Here is a 20,808-nt window from a genome sequence, read left to right on the forward strand (position 1 = left end):
GGCTTACTTTTCCCTGTGTGCCAGGTCTGGGCCCAGGATCCTGTCTGCTCACCTCAGCACGTAGTTGACACACATGATGCACTGGGGCTGCAGGTTGCGAGGGTTGTAGATGACAGTACCCTGGGTCTCCAGCCACACATAGCCCCCGTGCTTCGCCAGCATGCGGTACTGGCCACTCACCACCTGACCCTTGGTGCACACTGCAGAAAACATACAGAGCTTGAGGTTAGCAAGATGGGGCACAGTGTGGGCTGTGGGCTTAGGGAGCACACCAGGGGAAGAGTGGGCTGTCTGCAGGTGGACACAGAACCGGACACAGACAGCAAGCATCAGGGAAGATGGGCTGGCAGGGAGCTCAGAGATCACTTGGACCAGCTTCCCACTTGAAGGAGAAGACAGAAGAGCCTGAAGGTCTTGGTCAAGGCTGTCCAGGCTTACAGGCCTGCTCAGTGGGCACCACCATGAGCAGTCCCCTGCCCACCCTTCCTTCCTTCCTTGTGGGGCTCAATGGGAGGAAGCCCCTCCATGGCCAACACTCCAAGTGGTAGGGGTTACAAGCAGCTGGCAGAAAGCCTGACCTCAGATATGCCCTCCATAGTAGCAGTGCCAGCCCCTCAACCCGCTTATGAGTTAAAAACAATAAGCTTTGTGTGTGCTTTTAAGAAACAATATTCTTGATTTTTGTAGATCACCTGTGGAGCCTGCCCCCTTTGGGGCCCTTGAAGGTTTATGACCTGCAACACAGGCAGAGCAGGTCACCCCACCTTGAAGCTGGACGCCTAGGGGTCTGCACAGCTCTAGGATAAGTCTTTTACCCTCCACCTCCTGCCAAATGCCCAGCCTGGCTGCCTGCTGGGGGCTTCTTTCATCTTCCAGGCTGATCTCAGTATTCATTTAGCACACATTCTCACAGTGCAAGAACAATGGGGAAGAGGTCCTACATCCCAGCCTTTCCTCACCTGTCTAGAATGCTCCCAGTGCCACTATTCAAAAGGAATCAATACACTCCTTACCTTCACATCTACTCATGTTGGAATCTCTAGTATAGTTTCCTGAACTGCCCATTTCCTATCATTCCCTGGGCATTCATTCTTTAGAACTCCAGCTCAGAAGCTCCCAGGTCTCAGGGAGTTGGGAAGAGGCATGCTGGAAGGGCTGGGAAATCTTGCTAGCTTGAGGATTCTAGGAAACAGTCTTTTGTGGGCATTGTTTCCTCTTCTGTGAAACTGAATACCAATGGTACAAGTAGCAATGATGACAACCACCATGGGGAGTCACCCAGGGAACCTCTGCTATCTGCACAGAGGATCCAACGCAACTGTCTTTCCTATTCCACACACAAACACTGCCTGCCTACCACTGGCAAATACTGTAGGGGCCATCCTCCTCTTTCCCAAGGCTGCTAAGAGGTCCTCAAAACATTCACGGGCATGCATTACATGCAGAAACTATACCTGGAGTTAAAACACGTTTTTGCATCAAGATAAACATTTTCATGAAGTATCTTTGTACAGTCCTCAGCCCACAGATGTGTTATACACTTGCATATAATGTTATGAGGGGCCCTAGGGGACAATTTTCAGGTTCTGTGCCAACACCAAGAGTCTCTTGTCCATGGTCTTACATTCATGCAACACTTCCCTGGTCCCCAGCCTGGCATGGTTGAAGAGTCCAGCTTGGTTCATACTATTGCTGCTTGTCATTTTTTACAATTAGGTTTTACTTGCACATTGTACCCTCTTTGAGAATGTAATTAGCAGCCAAGAAATGCAAGGAAACTAAGTGCCCATCAACTGATGAAGGGATTAAAAAACTCACACACATAACAGAATGCTCTTCAATCATGAGAAAGTAGGAATCTTGTCAGCTGCAGCGTGGGTTGGAGGTAGCCATGCTATGGGCAGCAAGCCAAGCATAGACAAGGACAGCATGTGTTCCAAAGTGGAACATAGATGTGCTGATCTCACAGAAGTTGAGAGCTGAATGTGGATCACAAGAGGCTGGGGGGAACAGGCGCAAGGGGAGGAGAAGGAGAGGTTGACTAATAGGTATTAATCATAGATCCGAATGAGATTTTGGTAACTACTGTACAGTAGGGTAACTATAGATAATGTAATGTACATTTTCTTAGAATACACAAAGAAAAAATGGATTTTGAATGTGTTCAATATATCAATAAAAGACTGAGGGGATAGATATGCTTACCCTGATTTGAACATGACACAAAGGGTTCATGTACCAAAACAGCACTTGGTACTCTCAAATCTGCACAGTGTTCATGCATCAAACATCAAGTTTCACAAGTCAAAATGTACCAAGCACCTATAAAGTGTAGGAATTCCTGTCACATGCTTTGCAGTGTCCCAAAAAAGTGTGCTACGATGGGGTCATTCCTGCACAGCACTTAGAACCGTGCCTGGCATGTGATGCATTCAGTGAGGATTAGCAGCATCATGGCTTCATTTCCGTGAGCAAGAGCAAGGCTATCTGGGATGATGCCCACTTCGGAGCCAAAGAAACTGAGGGCTGGACCATTGAGCAATTTGCTGAGAAGTCCCTCACAGACACCACGAACAGGGCTCGACTCTAAGTCAGACTCTTGGTCTAAGCCGTATTTGCTTATTTCTCAATGTCAACTAAAATTTAATTTTCTTTTCATTAAAAGGCATACTAATTTTCAGCACATAGTCCAATGGGTTTTAACAAATATATGAGAACTACACCAGTCTATGGAACTAGCACCACCAGCTTTGCCCACACTGCCCCGAACTCCTTATGCCTCTGGGCAACCAGCTTCTATCCCCACCCAATTCCAGGCAATCCCTGGTCTCTTTTATGGACTCTATATCAAAATGTTCTCTTCTAGATTTAAGAAGAATATGTGCTCCTTCTGTTATCTGGCTTCTTGATACGAGTATGTTCCTAATACGCACCCATCACGTTGTTGCAGCCATTCTTTTTCCTTGCTGAGCAGTATTTCATTAGGCTTAGGCCCAGGTATTGTTTCATTTCCAGTTTGTCCATTCACCTGCTGCTGCGTGTTTTCTGCCTTTGATGATTGTAACCCTGCCATCAAGAGCTGTGCACAATTCTTCACATGAACATTTGTGTTCATCCACTGTCTGTGGAAGGAGTTCAGCTCTGTGTTTACGGTAAGTGTTTGAACACGCTTACAATATAAGAAACTGCCAAACTGTTTGTCAAAGTGGCAGTATCATCCTGTTCCACTCCTCTAACAAAACCCAATGCCACAGGGAGGACAGACATCGGCTTCTAAGACTAAGAGGCTAGGGCCAGTTGGGGGGTGTGATTGGCTTAATATCCCATAGGACACAGCACCCATCGGGGTGACACAGTATGTCTCCTGGCCACCAGTGCGTGGCACTCTCGCTCTGTCACCTGTAGCCAGCAGCCACTATCTCAGCCATCATGGACTCCTCCTCTGCACCACTGAGGGCCCCTGCTGCAGTAAAATGATTCTTACATGATTTCAAGTGCCTGGTGTTAACTTATTTAGATGGTTCTTAATGCAAATCAAATTCAGGGCCCTGACTCTCTCTGATGAAACAGTGCAACGAGCCAAGGTTTTAACTGCATTTCTAGCAATTGCAGGCGAGGGCCTGCTCCTTCAGGGGAGTATAATTAATGCCAGTTCCCTAATCATCTGCTCATTAATGCCAGCCTTGGTGAGGGCTCTGGTCCTCGCAAGAGGCTTTTTATGGCCTTTAATCTTATTTTCCTAAGAGCACATAATGTCCTCGCACAACAAAGAGAAACCCCTCCCCTGCCTCTGAGAGCCACAACATTTGAATTATTCATCCATCTGGGAAGCGTGGCTTTCCAGTCTTGGACTGAGCCACCCCAGGCCCTTCACATGAATGACACACACATAAATGTCAACTGACCCTGGGTCAGCCACATGCCCAAGCCTCCTGGTGCTGGACGCTGGGGGAGTGAGTGTAACTCAGCTGTGTTTGCAGAGTGCCAAAGATAAAAGAAAGAGGGGCATCTGTCACAACTGAAACGCACCCATTTCCAATCCACACAGTGTCCTCTGTGGGCTGGGGCCAGGACCCTGAGCTCAGACTAGCTGTTCCCAGCCCCACCAGGGGCAGGAGGCAGCCTGAGCTTCTGTCTGTGCTACAAATTACCTTGAAGTGTGGCCCAAACTTCAGTGCCATAAAAGGCACCATATTTTCATGGACCATCAACAGAAAATGAAAAAATTTTCATCATGGCCATGTTTATGGATCTACAGTGTCCTAAGAGGAAGGGAAAAACCCTTTCTATCTGCCTAGTGAGAGGTTTCCTTCTGACAGTGGCTCCTTCTGCTTCTCCAAGACAGAGGATACAGTGTGATTCTGTCCTCCCAGAATTCTCAGAAACGCTTGACATTTGATCCTGCTTTGGTTTGCCCCTTGGCTTCAATGGAGTGTTCGGAGTTTCTCCCAGTTTTATATCTAAAGGCAGGAAAGTTGCAAAAGCCACACAAGCTAGGCCTTGGGAGACAGCCGCAGGCCAGGCACCCCTAAGACACTGGACCTGTCTGACTATATCCACCTGTCCTCAGAATAGGAAACTCAAAGGCATATATGTCCTTCAGGGAGGGCAGAGACTAGATCCTACAATCTCAGAATTGGGGCAGACCAGGCATCCCACCCCCCATATTTCCTTCCCTCTCTTCTTGGGTTTCTGAACAAGGTTTAATCTAGGTTAGGTTTTGCCACAGAGGAACATCTTTGGGATACAATCAACAGGTTCCACTTACTGTCAGACAAAACCCAAGAGCAACAGGAGAACCAAATGACAAAGTGAAGGTCTCTCTCTGAGTTCCCTGAGCTGGCATGCAGCTCATGGGGCTGCCTGTCGGAGTAGTCCTTATCCATGGACAGAGCCACACTTTCACTTTCCGCCATCTCCAGCAGGGCCACCGGGCACCTCTCCAGGCTCACCTTGCCCATCCGTGACCCTCTAGAGTCTCTCGTCACTTACCTGTGTGCAGCACCACAAGCACCTGTTTTGAAGCATTCTTCCCCAGGTCAGTTTTTGCCTGTGAATTCACGATCTAGTCAGTGCTTGCACTGTGCAAGATGCTACCCTAGGAGCTAAAGTTAAGGTGGGAGCCATCTTGCTACCTTGGTTCCCTTTAATCCTCAAGATCCCTTAGGGTAAGGACCAAATCTGCTGATTTCTCATGTCCCCAGTGGTTCAAGTGCAAAACCAGAGGCTCAGAGTCCTTGCACGTCAATGGGTTATGTAGATTAAAGGACTCTGTCTTGGTTCCCCTGAGTGAAGAGTCCAGAGCTGCCCTGTTAATGAGGATGGCAGCCACGATCTGAGTGCAGGCATTTAAGTTCACATTAAAATTAAATCCCTCAGCTACCCAGGGGTGCTGGCCCTGCTCAGGCTGCAGCAGGCACACGTGGACCACAGAGATAGCAAGCATTTCCATCCTGGAAGGGTCCACCAGATAGCACTGTCGTGGAACCCTCTAGGCACACAGGTGTCGTTCCAGTCCTAGAGCCAATACCAGTGCCGGATATGAGGCCTGCAGAGCTGTTTCCCAAGTTCTCTGTGAGACCTACAATGCCTTTACTCTAGCTACCCTCGCTCTCTGCCAAGCTCCCAGGTCTGATCCAAGGGCCCTTTCCTTTTCTTTCCTGAACTGACCTAGCCCTCCTCCTCATCTGCAGCACAGGCCTGGGTTGATTATGCTGTCCTGTGTTTTTCCACATGGGGCAGCACCATGTTGTGCAGGCTACTGATTGCATGAGGGTGTGTGCTGGAGTAGGGACTGACACTTGGTCCACCCTCCACGTCACATGCCTTGGTGGGGACGCATTTCCCCAGAGGAAGCGTTCATTTTCATTGACAGGAAGGCACCACACAAGGCTGCTGGTAGCCTTGGTTCTCCACCCATCCTGGGAGCCCAAGTCCCATGTGCCACACAAGATGTCAGTTCTGTGAAGGAAGTAACCCAATTTTCTACTTCACCAGTCACATCCCACAAGGCCAGCTCCCACAGTCATGGGAAGCTGCACATGGCATGCCTGGAACTTACAGTTCTGGTGGCTTTTAGTCATGTTCTCAGAATCTAGGGCATGATAGAACTCATAGGCCGAACGTCCAAGCAACTCCTCAGGGTGGTAGCCAATCAGTTCTGTGATTCTGCAAAGAAAAACACATCTCATGAAGGGAATAATGACTAGGGCAGAGCTCACGGGCAGGGGCCTGAGGTGGGTGGAAATCTGAGGACAAAAACCAAATGCATGCATTTGGAGGAGTGGAGCCCAGATTGCCTGGCCGTGCCATTTATCTAAGCCGAGAACACCATGTTCAACTGACAACTGTGGTCCGTGTAGGCCCCAGTCTGCTCCTGCCCTTCCTAAAATCAAGCCTGGAGGGCAGGAAAAGCACCTCTCCTGAGGATGGCTCTGCACCAGACCCACTGTCCACACCACCTGCTCCCCACACCTCGGATTTGCAGAAATGGGGGTAGAAAACCAGGGAGGGCAGACAAAGGCTTGATGTTCACTGGGGTATTTGGGGGCAGAGCAAGGACAAAAATTGGGTCTCTTCCTGCTGAGACCAAGCTCATTCTAGTCAAAGGGCTCACATGGGAAACAGCTTGTACAGCAAGCAGGAGCTAGGCAGGCAGGGTCTAGCCCAGCCTCCAATCTCCACTCCTCAGCTGGTTTCTTCCCTCCAGGAGCCACCAGTGGCCCTAGGAACATCAGGGGTGTCTCCCATGGCTTCTCCTTGGTCTCCAGCCATCCCCTTTCAAAGATAGAAAACAGTACATCTGTGGGGAGCATGAGGAATCACTTCACCCTGGCAGGACGCCACCTGGGTGCTGGCATCATGGAAACCATCAAGAACCAGCAGGTGTGGCTGCTATTCCTCTGAGGAGCATTTCTCCAACTCTGTCATCACACATCCCATTTCTCACACTTCACAGCCTAGTGTCCTGGGGCCTGTCACAGTGAGGAGAGACGTGAGATGTTCATCAGGACAGACCCTGCCCCAGAGGATGTGTCAACTGGGAGTCAGCCTTCCCTGAAGCCCCACGGGAGAGGAAGGCAGAGGCTAAAAGCAGACAAGGGGGGCGGGGCTGTGTGTTTCCTACCTCTACTGTCCCCACATCCCTCTAAGCAGGCTATGTACACATGTGTGTCCAACCACATGGACCCCGCTCCTACTCCATCTGGCCATTTCCCTACTGAAGCATAAGCATTAGGCTTTCCCTTGTGCCAGCCACATCAAGAGGGAACTCTGCCTACCTTTCACCTCTGCCAAGTGCTTGCCCGTTTACCTGCTCTACAGCCTACCCTGCACCCTTTGTTCCCCACCAGCTTAGTTCCCCAAAGCGGGCAGACTTGTTCTGTCTATAGGGTCTTGGATCTTCTCTTCACCCCTCTTCTGCAAGCCCCTATTCTCACAGGGTTCCTCCTGGAGACCTAAAGAATATGCACAATGTCATGGAGAAATCCCAGACCAACAGGCCCTGTGCTCAGGGATCACATTCTCCTTCTACAGCGAGGCCCCAAATACCCAAGCAACCAATCCGTGGTTGGAGTTTCTCTTTGGTCCCAAGGTATGAGCACAGCCCTGCCCATCCCTGCACTGCCTTACAGAAGAGCCTGGTACCAAAGCTCTGCCTTTGAGATACTGAGCGCTGGCAGGGGGGACACCCACAGCCCGGGCGGGAGCCCTTGTGAAGTGCAATCTGTCCCTTCCACCACTCTGCATGGAGTCTGCCCAGCTGAGAGGTGGGCAGAGAAGCGGCAGGTCCTTTGCCAGGGTGAGAGCCATGGGTTAAAGCCTTGGAGCAGCTCAATGGGGCTGAGAGGCTTAGACCTCAGCTGATTCAGCCCCAGGGAGATTTCCCTGCCATTCAGCTGCAGCCTCAGGTACAGAGGATTTGTCTCCTGGCTGGGCTCTGTGCAGTAAGGTCTAGGAAGTCAGTGATGATGGATGTGGTCTCCCATTTAAATCCTGAGGCCAACACGCCAGGGTGATGGGAGAGGGGAAAACAACAAGGAGACATATGGCCAGCCTCCAACCACCTTTCTGCTGGGTCCAACGCCTTAGCCTGAGGGATGCTACCAAAGCCAGCTCCCCGTATAGGAGCATGAGTCTGAGTTCCTACTGCTGTTTCCTTAGCTCCCCGCTAATGCACCTGAGGAAAGCAGCAGTAGGTGGTTCACATGCTTGAGCCCCTGCTACCCACATGGGGGAACTGGACGAAGCTCCTGGGTCCAGCCTGGTCCAGACTGGGCTATGGTGGCCATCTGGGAAGTGAACCAGCAGATGAGGGTCTCTCTTTCTCTCCCCTTCTTTCTTACTCTGCCTTCTAAGTAACTAGAAAAAATGGGGTGAAAAAAAAGAATGGAAAAAGGCCTTCGCCCAGGGATCAATCCTCATTCCCGCTCCCCCTGTTGACACTGTGGTGAAGGGTGGGCAGCCTGGCTTGCGAGATAAACTGCTTCTTTTCCTGGGCAGGCCTAGAAGTTTTGAGAGATCCTCAAAAATGAATCTACAGGCATTCTGGGATGATAGAATTCTACTTCCTAAAGGAATTAAATTTCCTTCTCTGATCAGAATCTCTAAATGAAAATGCTCAAGGTAAATATTATAATCAGTCTCATAACACATTTCTTTTAATCTAATGCATGGATCATCCATTCAAAGGCACACAATGGGCTTGTCTTGGAAGCAGCAAACAAGCTTAGACTTCAGAGCTGGCCCGATCACTTCCCGATGGCAGCTGGCATTTATCTTGTCAACTAAAACAAATATTTAACATCTCATTCTTCATGCCTTTAAACAGAAGACTGTAAAACTGGGAAGCACGCATACTCCTAACACAATCCGAGAACATTGGCCCTGTCAAACTTCACAAAGCCAGGAAATCCCATCGAAAAACTCCTGGTCACTTGCCCTCACTTGCCCCCACAGGCAGGCCTGGAGACGCCAGTGGGAGGTGAATGAACTGTGCTTGTTTATGGGGTCATGGCAGTGACAGTACGAAGGGCCTTGCTGTTCCTTTCCCTGCCTCCCCAGGAGCAGCCCCCAGAGCCCAACTGTGATAACAGCCTCAGCTACTCTCTCTCCAGCAAGGGCCAGCCAACTCCTATTTTTTTCTATTTCTAATTAAGGGTACCTGAAGCACTAGGGAAAAAAACCACAATATCTGGGGGTCACCCATACATTTAAGAATCAACTTAGAGAAATGGAAAAGGCTCAATCAAACAGGCTTCAAAAATGAAGACAGAGGTGCTCTGTAATAGCAACATGGAAAAGGCAACTGAGACAGGACAGATGCAGAGAGAGCTGGCCACTCAAAGGCAGAAGACATCAGTGGAGAGGGTTGGTGTAAACCCACATCAAGGTGGACACTGCTCCAGCTCCAGACCTTGCAATAAAAAGTGCCTTCAGAATGCAAAATGAGGGGGTCCATCCTCCAAGGCTCCACTCCTCTCAGCTCCCAAACCAACCTCCTGAGCCAACATCGCATATAAGCAGTGGTTCAAGAGTCAGCTGCTCCACTTCCCATCAAACTCCCTGCTAATGCATTCCCAGGGAAAGCAGCAAAAGACAGCTCAAGTCCTGGAGATCTGGTACCCACATTGGAGGCCCACGTGGAGTTTCACCACTTTCCTCTGTAACTCTGCCTTTCCAATAAATACATCTTTTTAAAAAAGACACAGTGAGTTATTCTTGGCTCCGACTGCACTTCCACCTTACAAACTTTGCAGCAAGCTCTGCTCACAGTGTCTGATCTGCAGCTGAGTGCTAGGAGGACATTTGTTCCCTTGGTTACACAATTAGCACTGGTACCTCAATGGGCAGAGGCAGCCCGGCCACAGCCTTGGCCTGCAGGACCAGCATGCAAGTACCTAGACTTAGCCAATTACTCAGGAGACCAAGATGGCTGCAGAGTATTTAAGTGATTATAGCTTCAAGTACTGTGGAAACACTTATTTGTTTTCCAAAGAGTAAATTTGTCGGGCCCAGCATGGTAGCCTAGTGGCTAAAGTCCTTGCCTTGCATGCTCTGGGATCCCATATGGGCACCAATTCTAATCCCGGCAGCCCTGCTCCCCACCCAGCTCCCTGCCTGTGGCCTGGGAAAACAGTCCAAGACAGCCCAAAGCCTGGGGACTCTGCATACCATGTGGGAAGAGGCTCTGGGCTCCTGGCTTTGGATTGCTGCAGCTCTGGCCATTGTGGCCGCTTGGGGAGTGAATCAGTGGATGGAAAATCTTTCTCTCTCTCCTTCTCTCCATATATCTGATTTTCCAATAAAAATAAAGTAACAAAAAAAAAAGAGTAAATTTGACACTGAAAACTTACAAAAGCACCTGTGTTCCCCTCTCCTCTCCTGGGAAGGGCCTTGTCCAGGCAACCCTCCAGTCAACTCATTTTAGTTTCCATGTGATACAGCTTTATAAGCGCTTATACTTGTGTTTCTTACAAAATATATTCTTTTCACCAAATCAGATTTCAATGCCTTCTGATAACTTTAAATAGGAAGGTATTTCAAAATGTTCATGAAGATATGGAATTCAAAGTCTGTTTGGGTGCAAATAAAAAAATAATCTGAAATCCATGCCTATGAGGTCTTTACCAAAAGTTGATGGAAAGTGTATGTATTGTTAAAAACTAAAATTAGGTATGGATTTTCAAAAGTTTTTGCACCAAAATTATCTTTGTGTCCCATGTTTCCACAAACTTTTTGAAGCCCCCTTGTATATGACTGTCCAATTTGTTTACTTCAAACAACTGTCCTTAAGCCTTATGTTTTCATCAAATTTGAGATTAACAGCTAAGGATTATAGTTGTATGAAATCCTTACAAGGTGCTGTGCAGTAGTGGAAAACATCCTGTTCATGTCAGCAGGGCACACATGGGGTAAATTTATACCTAGGAAAATGGCCTGGCTCAGTGCTGGGCAGAGCCTGTTCCAGGGGTCACCCTATGCCATGGCTGCCTTTTTATCACTCTGATGCCTACAAGCACAAACAGGCGAGTTGCCTTGAATTTCTGCAAGAGAGAAGCAGACCATGCAGAAGGAATATTGGTTGAATTGAGAAGCCTAGGAAGCCTTGAAATAAACTCAACAGAGAATTTGTAGATTGGCTTCCTCCAGGAGTATTTTGGCAGACTAAATTGGGCGGGAAGACATGTGAGCACTATTCCTTGGGTAGTCAACCTCTGGCAGTTCTGACTTCAGAAAGCCACAGCCAAGGAGAAATGCATGCACACTGGGGGCACTGAAAGTTCTTCCTAACTCCAGGATCTCTAGAAACACACTCAACTCATTTGAGATGTATAGAGGAAGGCACATATGCATGCATGCAAAAACAGGGTATTTTGACACTATAGGAGAAGAAGATGCATGTGATATATTAATCTGAAAGGTCACCTTCAATTTAAGGCTGTATCCAGCTCTTACAAAGGATATTCATCTATTATTAAAGCTCAGCATGCAAAGAAAACATGTCATTGTTTGCTATCAGTTTTCCTGAAGTCAAAACACTTTCCCGCTGGGTTAATGTGAGTGTAGAGAGTCCAGGACTCTCTGTAATTGTCTTTATTCCATTCTCTTTGTGGTTCTCAGTGTTTCGCTCATTTATGCTGTTTGTACTTTCCCATCTTCTTTGAAGGAAAGGAAGTCATCATGAGTTTCAGCCACAGGATGTGCAATGCAGGCACCTAAACTTGTTCCATGAACAGCCATGAAACAGGACTGCTCTCCAGTCCGTGGGTGTAAGAATCACATGACCCAGTTTGTCACTGAACACTTTCACGCTCAGCTTCACATCCTTCCCTCTCTCAGTGATTCCCACTCCTAGCCACGTCATTTTTTATAACTTACTCCTAAGACACAGGAAGACTCATAAAACTAAGTCCCAGTAGGATGACATGAGAATTCTGGCTTCTGCCCCACTCCTGGATGGTTTGCTTCAGTTATTTCATTGCCACTAGATGGCATCGTTACAGGAATTTAAGAGCCACCCAGCTTGGAACTGCTTGGGAAGGATTTCTTCCTTTTCGATGAATGGAATGTTCTAGGTTCTACTATTTACTGTCGTTCCATTAAGTTGCTTGTGTCATCTTTTACCTTGATATGACAGAAATAAATGGGGAGCAGACACTCTGTGAATAACAGCTCATTAATGGCTTCTCAGCCACTTAAGATAGGAGAAAAACACTTCGGTTTGACTTATAAATAAGATGTCACCAATGACATGGATTGTGGACACTATTTCTCAACCTTCCTATCCAATTCTAGTCCCTTTCAGAGCTGTCAATCATATACACCCCTACTCAGAAAACAAACTCCAAAACTCCACTAATGTGTATTTGTTTTCACATTTTCAGATTATCTATGCAAATATTCCAAAATGTACACGCATTACAAGACTTGTAGAGGTAGTTAGTATGCCTCAAATCATTAATACAGGATTTATCATGGTTATTAGGGTTACCATGTCGTTATCAAGGGAATGGCAGATGCGTTTTGAATCATCTGCACTCCTTCATTCAATTTCCTGTGCGCCCAGAGACACTGACTTCAATTTAGCTGTCTATCGCCTCAATTTAAGCTAAGCCTCAAGATCGGGTCTGTGGATTCTAACTGCCCTTCCTTAGATTCTTCTTGATATTCTTTATAGGAAAACAGGTCCTTTCGTGGGAGGTCATAGCTTGTCTGGTGGATCAGAAATCAATAAAACTAGAGAATCCCTGGTTAATGTAGAGAGCCTGTACCCTGTGAGCTATCACAAGTAAGTGATGGCTTTTAAAGCACTTATCTCAGAAAGGTATTCACTTATGTGTAGGTACACACATGTGTATACATGCATACACACACATTCCTCTCCCTATGCTAATACAAAGAGTGAAAACAAAACAAGCTACCAAAACAAGTCAGAAAAAAAAAAAACCCTTAGTCTTCATCAAGGCAATTGAGAAGTAACACTGAAGGATTAAGAACTTAAAATAGTCACTTCATAAACTGTCTAAGCCACATCTGTGCCCTTGTTCACTAATCTGCTAATCGGTTAAACACAACTTGTGTGTGGCGCAGCATTCTCTGTCTTTGGACGCCTGAACACCCATCACCCCAACAGCATCGCAGTCAGAGTTGGGGCCATGCAACCAGCTTTCCTGCCAGACTGGACGCCAAAGCAGCCTGTCCCCTGAGCCCTAAGTCACAGTGCCTGGGAGCCTGCACCCACACCACGTGCCAGCCCTGCACCCAGCCAAGAAGTGAACCCAGTGTCCTTGAGGGACCTGATTCCGGCATTTCCCGCCTCTTCTTTTATCCAAATGTGAGTGTTTATAGAAAATCACCTGAAACTCACGCAATCCAAAACAGTGAATAAGTGATGACCTTGCATTACTTTTTCTAGGGGATGTTTTTTTTTCTCCTCTTAATGAGAAGTAGTCGCAAGCTCATCCCCTACCCCTTCTTTCTATCTTCAGGCCCGTGGGGCTTTCCAGGGCCTACAGAGCTGCACTGTGGGTGAGCCTGACTCTCGGGGGGCTCCATCCAGCTTCCCCCACCCACTCCTCCCAACCTGCTCAGGTCTCCTGAGCACCACTTCACCTCCAAGCCTGTACCACATGGGCTGCCCACTGGAGTTCCCCAAGTTCCCTCAGCAGTTCACCGAGAGAGTGCACAGAACAAAACCCTATCATCTGCCTAGAAAGTTAATTTGATAAACATAACAGGATTCCTCTGTTGCCTGCCCAATGGGAGCTTTTTCTCTGATTATCACCATTGTCATCATCACCAGACAGCAGCAGGGATACTAACAACTGTTAAGAATTGTTTATTGTGTTGAAGTTCCAGGATGAGAGAACCATGTCCCTACATGTGACTTTACCCCACTCTGACATCAGAGTGTCTTCTCCTCTTCCTCCTCAGAGAACTACCCACTCCCTCAGGCAACTCTGAGTCCTGGCCATATGGCAATCAGAACTGGGAGACAGAAATGACTCAAGGGTACTTTCATCTTTGCAACAGTGCCACTAGTGGTAGCTCATTTCACCAACCAGCAGCAGGTCTGTCTAGAATCAGCAAAGAGGGACTCAGTCTCCCTTAGAAGCAAATTAAAAAGCATAAACACCGGGACACCTGTGAGGCTTCTTGCCACAGCTCCAATATTATCTCCACCAAGCTATATCCCAACTAACCCCAAGGAGCTGAGATTACTACCAATGGCACTCAGCAGCTGGGGCTGGGAGCAGGAGGAGAGGTCACCAGCAAGAAACCTAGTCTCTAGGTGCCCAGGGAACCACCAGCTGGCATGGAAGGGGGCCAGGTGAGCCTGGCAAAGCTGCCAGGAGCTGCCCAACTAGGGCTGGAGGCTTCCCGCCAGCTGGGAGGACAAGGTAGTTCCTTGCTGGTGACTTCTCACAGCCCTTCCAGGCCAAGCCACGGAATTCCTTTAGAAGTGATTGTGGCTCTGAGTTGAGTGTGGAGACTGAGCTCCAGAGGTAGTCAAGAACAGGAGGCTAATACAAAGCAAGAACAAGGAGCCTCATGGGTGTTAACAATGTACCCATTTTCCAAAGTGCCCTCCTAGCCAATACATCATCTCTGTTTTAAAGAAGGGGACCCTGAATAAGCTGATTGGTGTGATGGACGCTGCCGGACCCTATACTGGCAAACTCACACAAGAATCAGGTTTGAAATCATCTCAGATGAAGTTTCTTTGGAGATCTCTCCAACTGAACTGCTGATCTCAGACCCCCAACCATGAAGAGACTGTGTCAGCCAGTGGATTCTGAATAGGTTTCATTGCGATTGGTTCGGCAAGAATGGCAACAATTCAGACCTGTTGAACTATCAAAACTGCTTGAGCAGGACCCTCAGAGCATGCCTCACATCGGGGACCTGGGATGGGTGGGAGGCTGGGTGGAGCTTCTCCCTTTGTTTCTCCCCTGACCCCAGATACAGGGGTAATAAACAGTAGGGAGAAAAAAAACAGTAGGGAGAAAAAAAGTGACAAGCCAGTGCTCACAGCCTAAACATGCGAAGTATTTCTTCTACTTAAAACTTGAAGCAGGTCTCCGTCCTACCCCTTCTAGGGAGTGTTGGGGTGGGCAAACATTCTCTAGGGTGGGGTTATGCTGGGAAGTTGTTTAGTAGGGGACTGGGCTCAGCTCTAGGAAGTGGTAGGATCTAGTCCCAAGTCCCCAGCTTGGCTCAGGAATGATCAGGTATTTCAGGCACACCCAAGTTAAATGACAGAGGAATTTTACTGCAGGGGAGGGAAGAGTGGGACGAGCAGAGAGGGAGAGGAATGGGTGCTGAGATGGGCAAAAGGTCTCAAGGGCCTTGAAGAACTGATCTTTGGCTCTCCCGAGTGTTCAATATCTTGAAGTTTAGATCTATGTATATGTCAATATATTAAGAATCCAAGAAAAAAAAAAAAAGAAGGGGGCCCTGAGATCTCAGAGAAAGGTTCCATAGGATGGGCTCTAGGAGATGACAGGGTTCAGCTCTAAGTTGACTAAGTTGAGCTCAGCCTGGAGATCATAGCCCAGGGACTGCACTTGGCAGCAGCCTGTGTGGCATTCACCCCCGTTCCCAATGGATCCCAGGCCCAGTCGGCTCTCCTGGTTTTCCCTCCCCCTGACACCAGTAGCTGCTCGTCTCCTGCTCTCTCTGCCTTCCTTTCCCACTCCGGATCACTCTCCTCTCTTTCCTTCCCCTAGAGAAGCAGGGCAGTGTGGGAGGGGACAGGAGCTGGGGTGCAGTTGAAATCCCCTTTCCCATGTCAACCTCAGCCTCTTCCCTAACTGGGTCAGCCCTCAACATGGCTCCCCTCCATGGGCTCTTTCAGCAAATTTAATAAAGTACAAATATGAGTAACAGCCAACACAAAACAGTTAATACTGGCTTTGAACCTAGGCTGCCCATCCCCAGCATCCACGCTCTTGCTGCCATTATGTGGCTTAGAGAAATTCCAGTTGGGTCTGGCATTAGGGGTTGGAGTTTGGCTTAACTCCCATCATCTGAAAGTCTTCAGAACTAAGACTGGACCAAGACAAGAATGGAGTTGCATACAGGAGGGGGAGAAGCTCAACCATGGGAGAGGATAAGGGAAGCTATGCAGCTTCCAGGCCAGAACCCAATGCATCATCTGGCCTCTGGCTTGGAAGCAGTGGTGGCAACCTCCTAGACTCTTGTCTCCTGGTTCAGGGGAGTGTCCTGGAAATGCCCTTCTGAACCCAGTATGTACACAGAGGAATATATACACACAGTGAGAATGACAAAAGAGCCAAATATTGAATCAGCACTGCAGACTCTGTCAAATGAAGACCCCAAGTATGGTGCTGGGGACCCCTGGGGTGCTCCAACAAAATCAAAGAACAACCCAGGCCTACCAGCTTGCACATGGCACCATAACACCTGTGCCCCAGTAACATTCCTGCAGCGCAGACACAACCACACACAGATGCAGGAAATTTCATCCTTGCACCCACCACATGTACACTCACAGGCCCTACCTATCATCGCAGTAGGTGAACTTCATGTCCATGCTATGGCGGCTCAGGAAAGTCTTGCTATCCAGGGGGATGTCCATGTGGGACGGGTGCTGGATCGGTTCACACATAATGATGAGGCAGGACATCAGGGGCTCCTTGTAGCCACAGAGACTGTTGTGGGGAGGGCAGTCACTGTAGACCTTCACCTGCCCAGTGCAATGCAAAACCTGGGGGCCAGCAACAGAGAGTCAGACATGGGGCCAAGAGCTTGCGGGGGGGGGGGGGCGGTGGCGGAGAGATGGTGCTTTAGGTGCCTCCCTGCCCCACAGTGTGGACCCTGCCCCCTGGCCTGATGCTTTCCTACCTTCCAGGTGGCCGACTTGAGGTTGACAGTCCGCCCTCTGTTGGTGACTGTGCACTTCATCCTCATGAAGAAGTCCCGTTCCGTGGACATGTCCTTGTTTTTCTTCCCAAAACCAGATCCTGCAAAGGGAAGTGGAAGGGAGTGGACTTAGCTTTCTACTTCCATTTACAACAGGTACCTCACTACATACAGTTTTCTAGGCAAGTTCCTGTTGTATTTCCCACGGATCTGCTCTCTCAGCACCTGTAACCTGGTCAGGACACTGAGCCTCATCTCATTTTTCTTCTCCTGCTTATCTTCTCAACCAGAGACAGCACAAACCACTGCAAGGCAGCAGCTGCCCTGTCATTTCATCTCCCCTGCATCTAGCACATTGTCAGTGATTACTTGATAGTGGCAAGGAAGTGGGCTACTATTCGCCGTAATCTTGGCAACTCTCTCCTGCAGCAGGCTGGGTTCTGCCAGCATGGGCAAAACCATAGTTACTCAAAAGGCACATACCTGTCAGGTTAGGAGTCCCCCTCACATATCCTTGTTTTGTCTTTATAAGGAGTTTCAAAGGAATGTCAAACCTCTTGCCCACTCCACCCCACCCCACCTCCCACCCGCAATAGCTGCATTCAGGATATTAGGCCTTGTCCTAGAGGAACATCTTTCAAAGCTTAAGAGAGATCTCAAGGGTGGCTCTCCTAGGATTCAGTGAGCAAGTCCACTTTGAAGATCAACTCAACAGGGACTATAGCCTCTTCGGTAAGCCAGAATTAAATAGACCACCAGTATCAGTCATATAGCTTCCCTTATAGTCTACAAAGAGTTGGCCCATTCACATCATCTACTTTCTGTAAAACAAAAGGAGTGAATGTGGTGCCAGCAGTCTCTCTTGTTCATTTCTGAAGTCTGCCTACACCAACATCCCTGGCACCCTGCCTAGCATCATAGAACAATCCAGATCTTTGTTTCAAGCAGTCACATCCCTCCTTCCAGGCAAAACCATCAGCCTCTGCACCTAAACCTCCAGACGGCCTTGGTGGTTTGATTGATGTACTCCCGCAGAGCTGCATGCCAAGAGCATGGTAGCATCCCTGAAATGAACTTAAACACTCTGGAGGGAGCCCACTAAGGAACAGATCATATGGTTCCTCTTTTGAGAAGAGAGAAAAAAATTGTTTCCGTGTGCTCATCACATCCTCTCTCCCATCCTTACTTTCCATTTTCACATTCACAGGTGGAGTTTGCCTAGAATGCTAGGCACCTCTCATCGTGAGGCCCAGACCCACTCCCAGGAACAGCCCAGGAATGAGCTATGCGCTGGGGTTACTGCTATGGTCTCCTGACATGCTAACCTCCAGCTTCTCCCCTGTCTGACATCTGCTTATTCTTCCCCAATATGACTCCTAGGTCACCCCGACCCTGGTCAAGAACTCTCATTAGCTCTCCACTGTCTACAGGATAAAGCCCAAGGCCCTCTACCAGGCCTTCAAAGCCTTCCACTGTCTTCCACACAGCAGCTTTATCTTCCTTCAGGAACCCACAGGAACCCTTTGCTTCTAGGTCACTAGTCCACCCTCAGGCCGGCACCTTCAGTGACCACTGGCTGACTCACCCTGCTTCACTGACTGCCCTGATAGATGAACCAAGAGACCTAAGGTGCTCAGATAACCAGAATTCACTTGGCTCTGAATCATGGCATTCAAGAGCAGGAAGGTCCTAGACCTTGCCTAACCCAATGCCACCAACTTGGAACAGAGAAGTGAGGGACTTTCTACAGGCCACAAAATCACACTGTGACTGTAGTCAATGGCTACACAGAGCCTGAGATCCCCCCGCCCCAAACGACCCCCAGAGCTAACAGGTTCCTGGAGCAGAGAAAAAAATCAGAGCTTTTCTTTACTAGGCTTAGAGCAATCACTTAGAAAGTGATCCAGAAAGTCTGGCAGCCCCTTGCTCACAGAAGCAAATATTCTGAATGGCACAGACCTTCAGGTCACTTAACTCATGGTGCTGGGGGTGGGAGGAGGCTCTCTGGCCTGGGGACCCTGGGAGAGCACAGGGGCTAGAAAAGGAGGTTGTCACCCACCCTCCACCTGCAGGTAAAGGGAAGGCAACGCTTCCCTGCCCGCTGGGCAGAGAGGAAGGAAACAGTGTTTTACCGCTTTTGAGGGTCAGGTTCTCCCGGATCTCCTCGTGGTCACAGGGGTGAGTGAAGTCAAAGATGCTGTGCCCCGTCAGCTCCACCTGTGTGGAAAACAACGTCAGGCCTTGCCATTCCCAACACCGTAAAGACTTCAGGAGACGGCCAAGCCACCTTCCAGGACTAGAGTCAGGGAGAAGAATGACATCAGTCTTCTCAGAAGCCAAGGCCAGGGTCATCATGTCAGTGAGACCCAAGTCTGAGCGAGGATGGCAGAGATAGGAAGACGGTCATCAGCAATGCCAAATCCAGGGCCAGGGAGTGGCAGAGTATAGTATGGAGGCTCACAGTCTGCAGCTAGGCAAGGTCACGTGGGCTTGGGTAGGGACAGGTGGTAACCAGCATCTACTGCTGTTCTCCACCCACTCCTTCGCCCCAGCCATGAAAACATTCTCCCATTGTGAGACATGGAGAAGGGCATCACCTGTGTGAGTCCCATGAACTTGCTGATGTTCTCAGACAGGAAGATCATGTCACCATCTTGGGTTACCACGGCAATGAACCCCTCCAAAGCTTTCAGGTACAAGTTGTCCATCTGCTGGTCAGCCTCGGCCTCAGACTCATTTTCAGAGCACACTGGAAAGAGAGGGGTGGGCATGAATGGGGTGCTAACATAAACACATGACTGGTATGGACAGATACCTGAAGGGAAAGATCAAGGGCACTGTGTGAACCTCTTTGGAAATGCACAGTGTCCACTGAAGGCCCAGCTCTGGGTCTGGAGTGAAGACACCTGATGAAGGCATGGCAGAAGTAGTGCCCAGGAGTCACTACAGTTGTAAGAAGAAAAATTTAGCTGCTGGTGTATACCAAGTGATTTTACACATCAGATAGTAATGATGCATGCTTTGTTATCATCACGGTGACCTATGAAGTAGGTTCTATCCTTTTGTATTACAGAGGAGGCATACAGAGGTAAAGCTACTTGATCCTGGTTGGAAAGACTGGAAAGGGAGGAGGTCTAGGAAACTGAATCCAGAAGCCACACTCAACCACTAACAGGCTTTGGGGTCAACACAGATTCTTTCACTACATCAGTCTTCTATCAGGCTGTGACTTTGGGTGAGTAAACTTCCTCTTCACTTATCAGGTTCTTCATCAGCTAAAGGAGATCATTTCTATTGTTTGGAATTGTAAGGACTCAATAATAACATGAAATGCTTCAGACAGCATCAACGTCTCTGAATTTTTAAACTTGTTTTTGTCTTTGTTTTTAAAGGTTTATTATTTTTATTGGGAACACAGATTTTACAGAGAGGAGATACAGAGAGGAGGAGATACAGAGAGAAGGAGATATGGAGAGAAGGAGATACAGAGAGAAAGATCTTCTGTCTGCAGGTCCACTCCTCAAATGGCTACAATGGCTGCAGTTGAACCAATCCAAAGCAAAGGAGCCAGGAGCTTCTTCCAGGTCTCTTACACGGGAGCAGGGTCCCAAGGCTTTAGGCCAACCTCTACCACTTTCCCAGGGCACAAGCAGGAAGCTGGCTGTGAAGTAGGGCAGCCAAGACACAAACTGGTGCCCATATGGGATCCCAGCACATGCAAGGCGAGGATTTAGTCACTAGACCATCTTGCCAGACCCAATTCTGAATTCTTTCTCTTTTCTACCATCACAACACTCAAAGCCCAGGCAGGGCTTTGAGTGGAAAGCACACACTTAGTTGGGAGGAGGACTCATTCCAGGGTGACCAGATGTGAGAAGGCTCATGGAAAGCAACCTCACTGTGGCTGGTGAAAGCAGCAGG

General features: G+C 48.6%; 1 protein-coding gene across 1 annotated transcript in view; it reads right to left on the reverse strand.

Annotated features, from left to right (window-relative positions):
- EPAS1 (endothelial PAS domain protein 1) overlaps window positions 1-20,808 on the reverse strand; it is a 78,604-nt gene that overhangs the window by 9,130 nt on the left and 48,666 nt on the right. Inside the window, exons 3-8 of the mRNA XM_058667990.1 lie at window positions 19,485-19,636; window positions 19,020-19,104; window positions 16,870-16,988; window positions 16,527-16,732; window positions 6,062-6,168; window positions 53-200 (exon numbers count right to left, since the gene is read on the reverse strand). Of these exons, the coding sequence (XP_058523973.1) occupies window positions 53-200; window positions 6,062-6,168; window positions 16,527-16,732; window positions 16,870-16,988; window positions 19,020-19,104; window positions 19,485-19,636 (817 nt within the window). The remainder of the gene's footprint in view (window positions 1-52; window positions 201-6,061; window positions 6,169-16,526; window positions 16,733-16,869; window positions 16,989-19,019; window positions 19,105-19,484; window positions 19,637-20,808) is intronic.

The sequence above is a fragment of the Ochotona princeps genome, chromosome 8, assembly GCF_030435755.1.
Source record: "Ochotona princeps isolate mOchPri1 chromosome 8, mOchPri1.hap1, whole genome shotgun sequence".
Lineage (NCBI taxonomy): Eukaryota > Metazoa > Chordata > Mammalia > Lagomorpha > Ochotonidae > Ochotona > Ochotona princeps.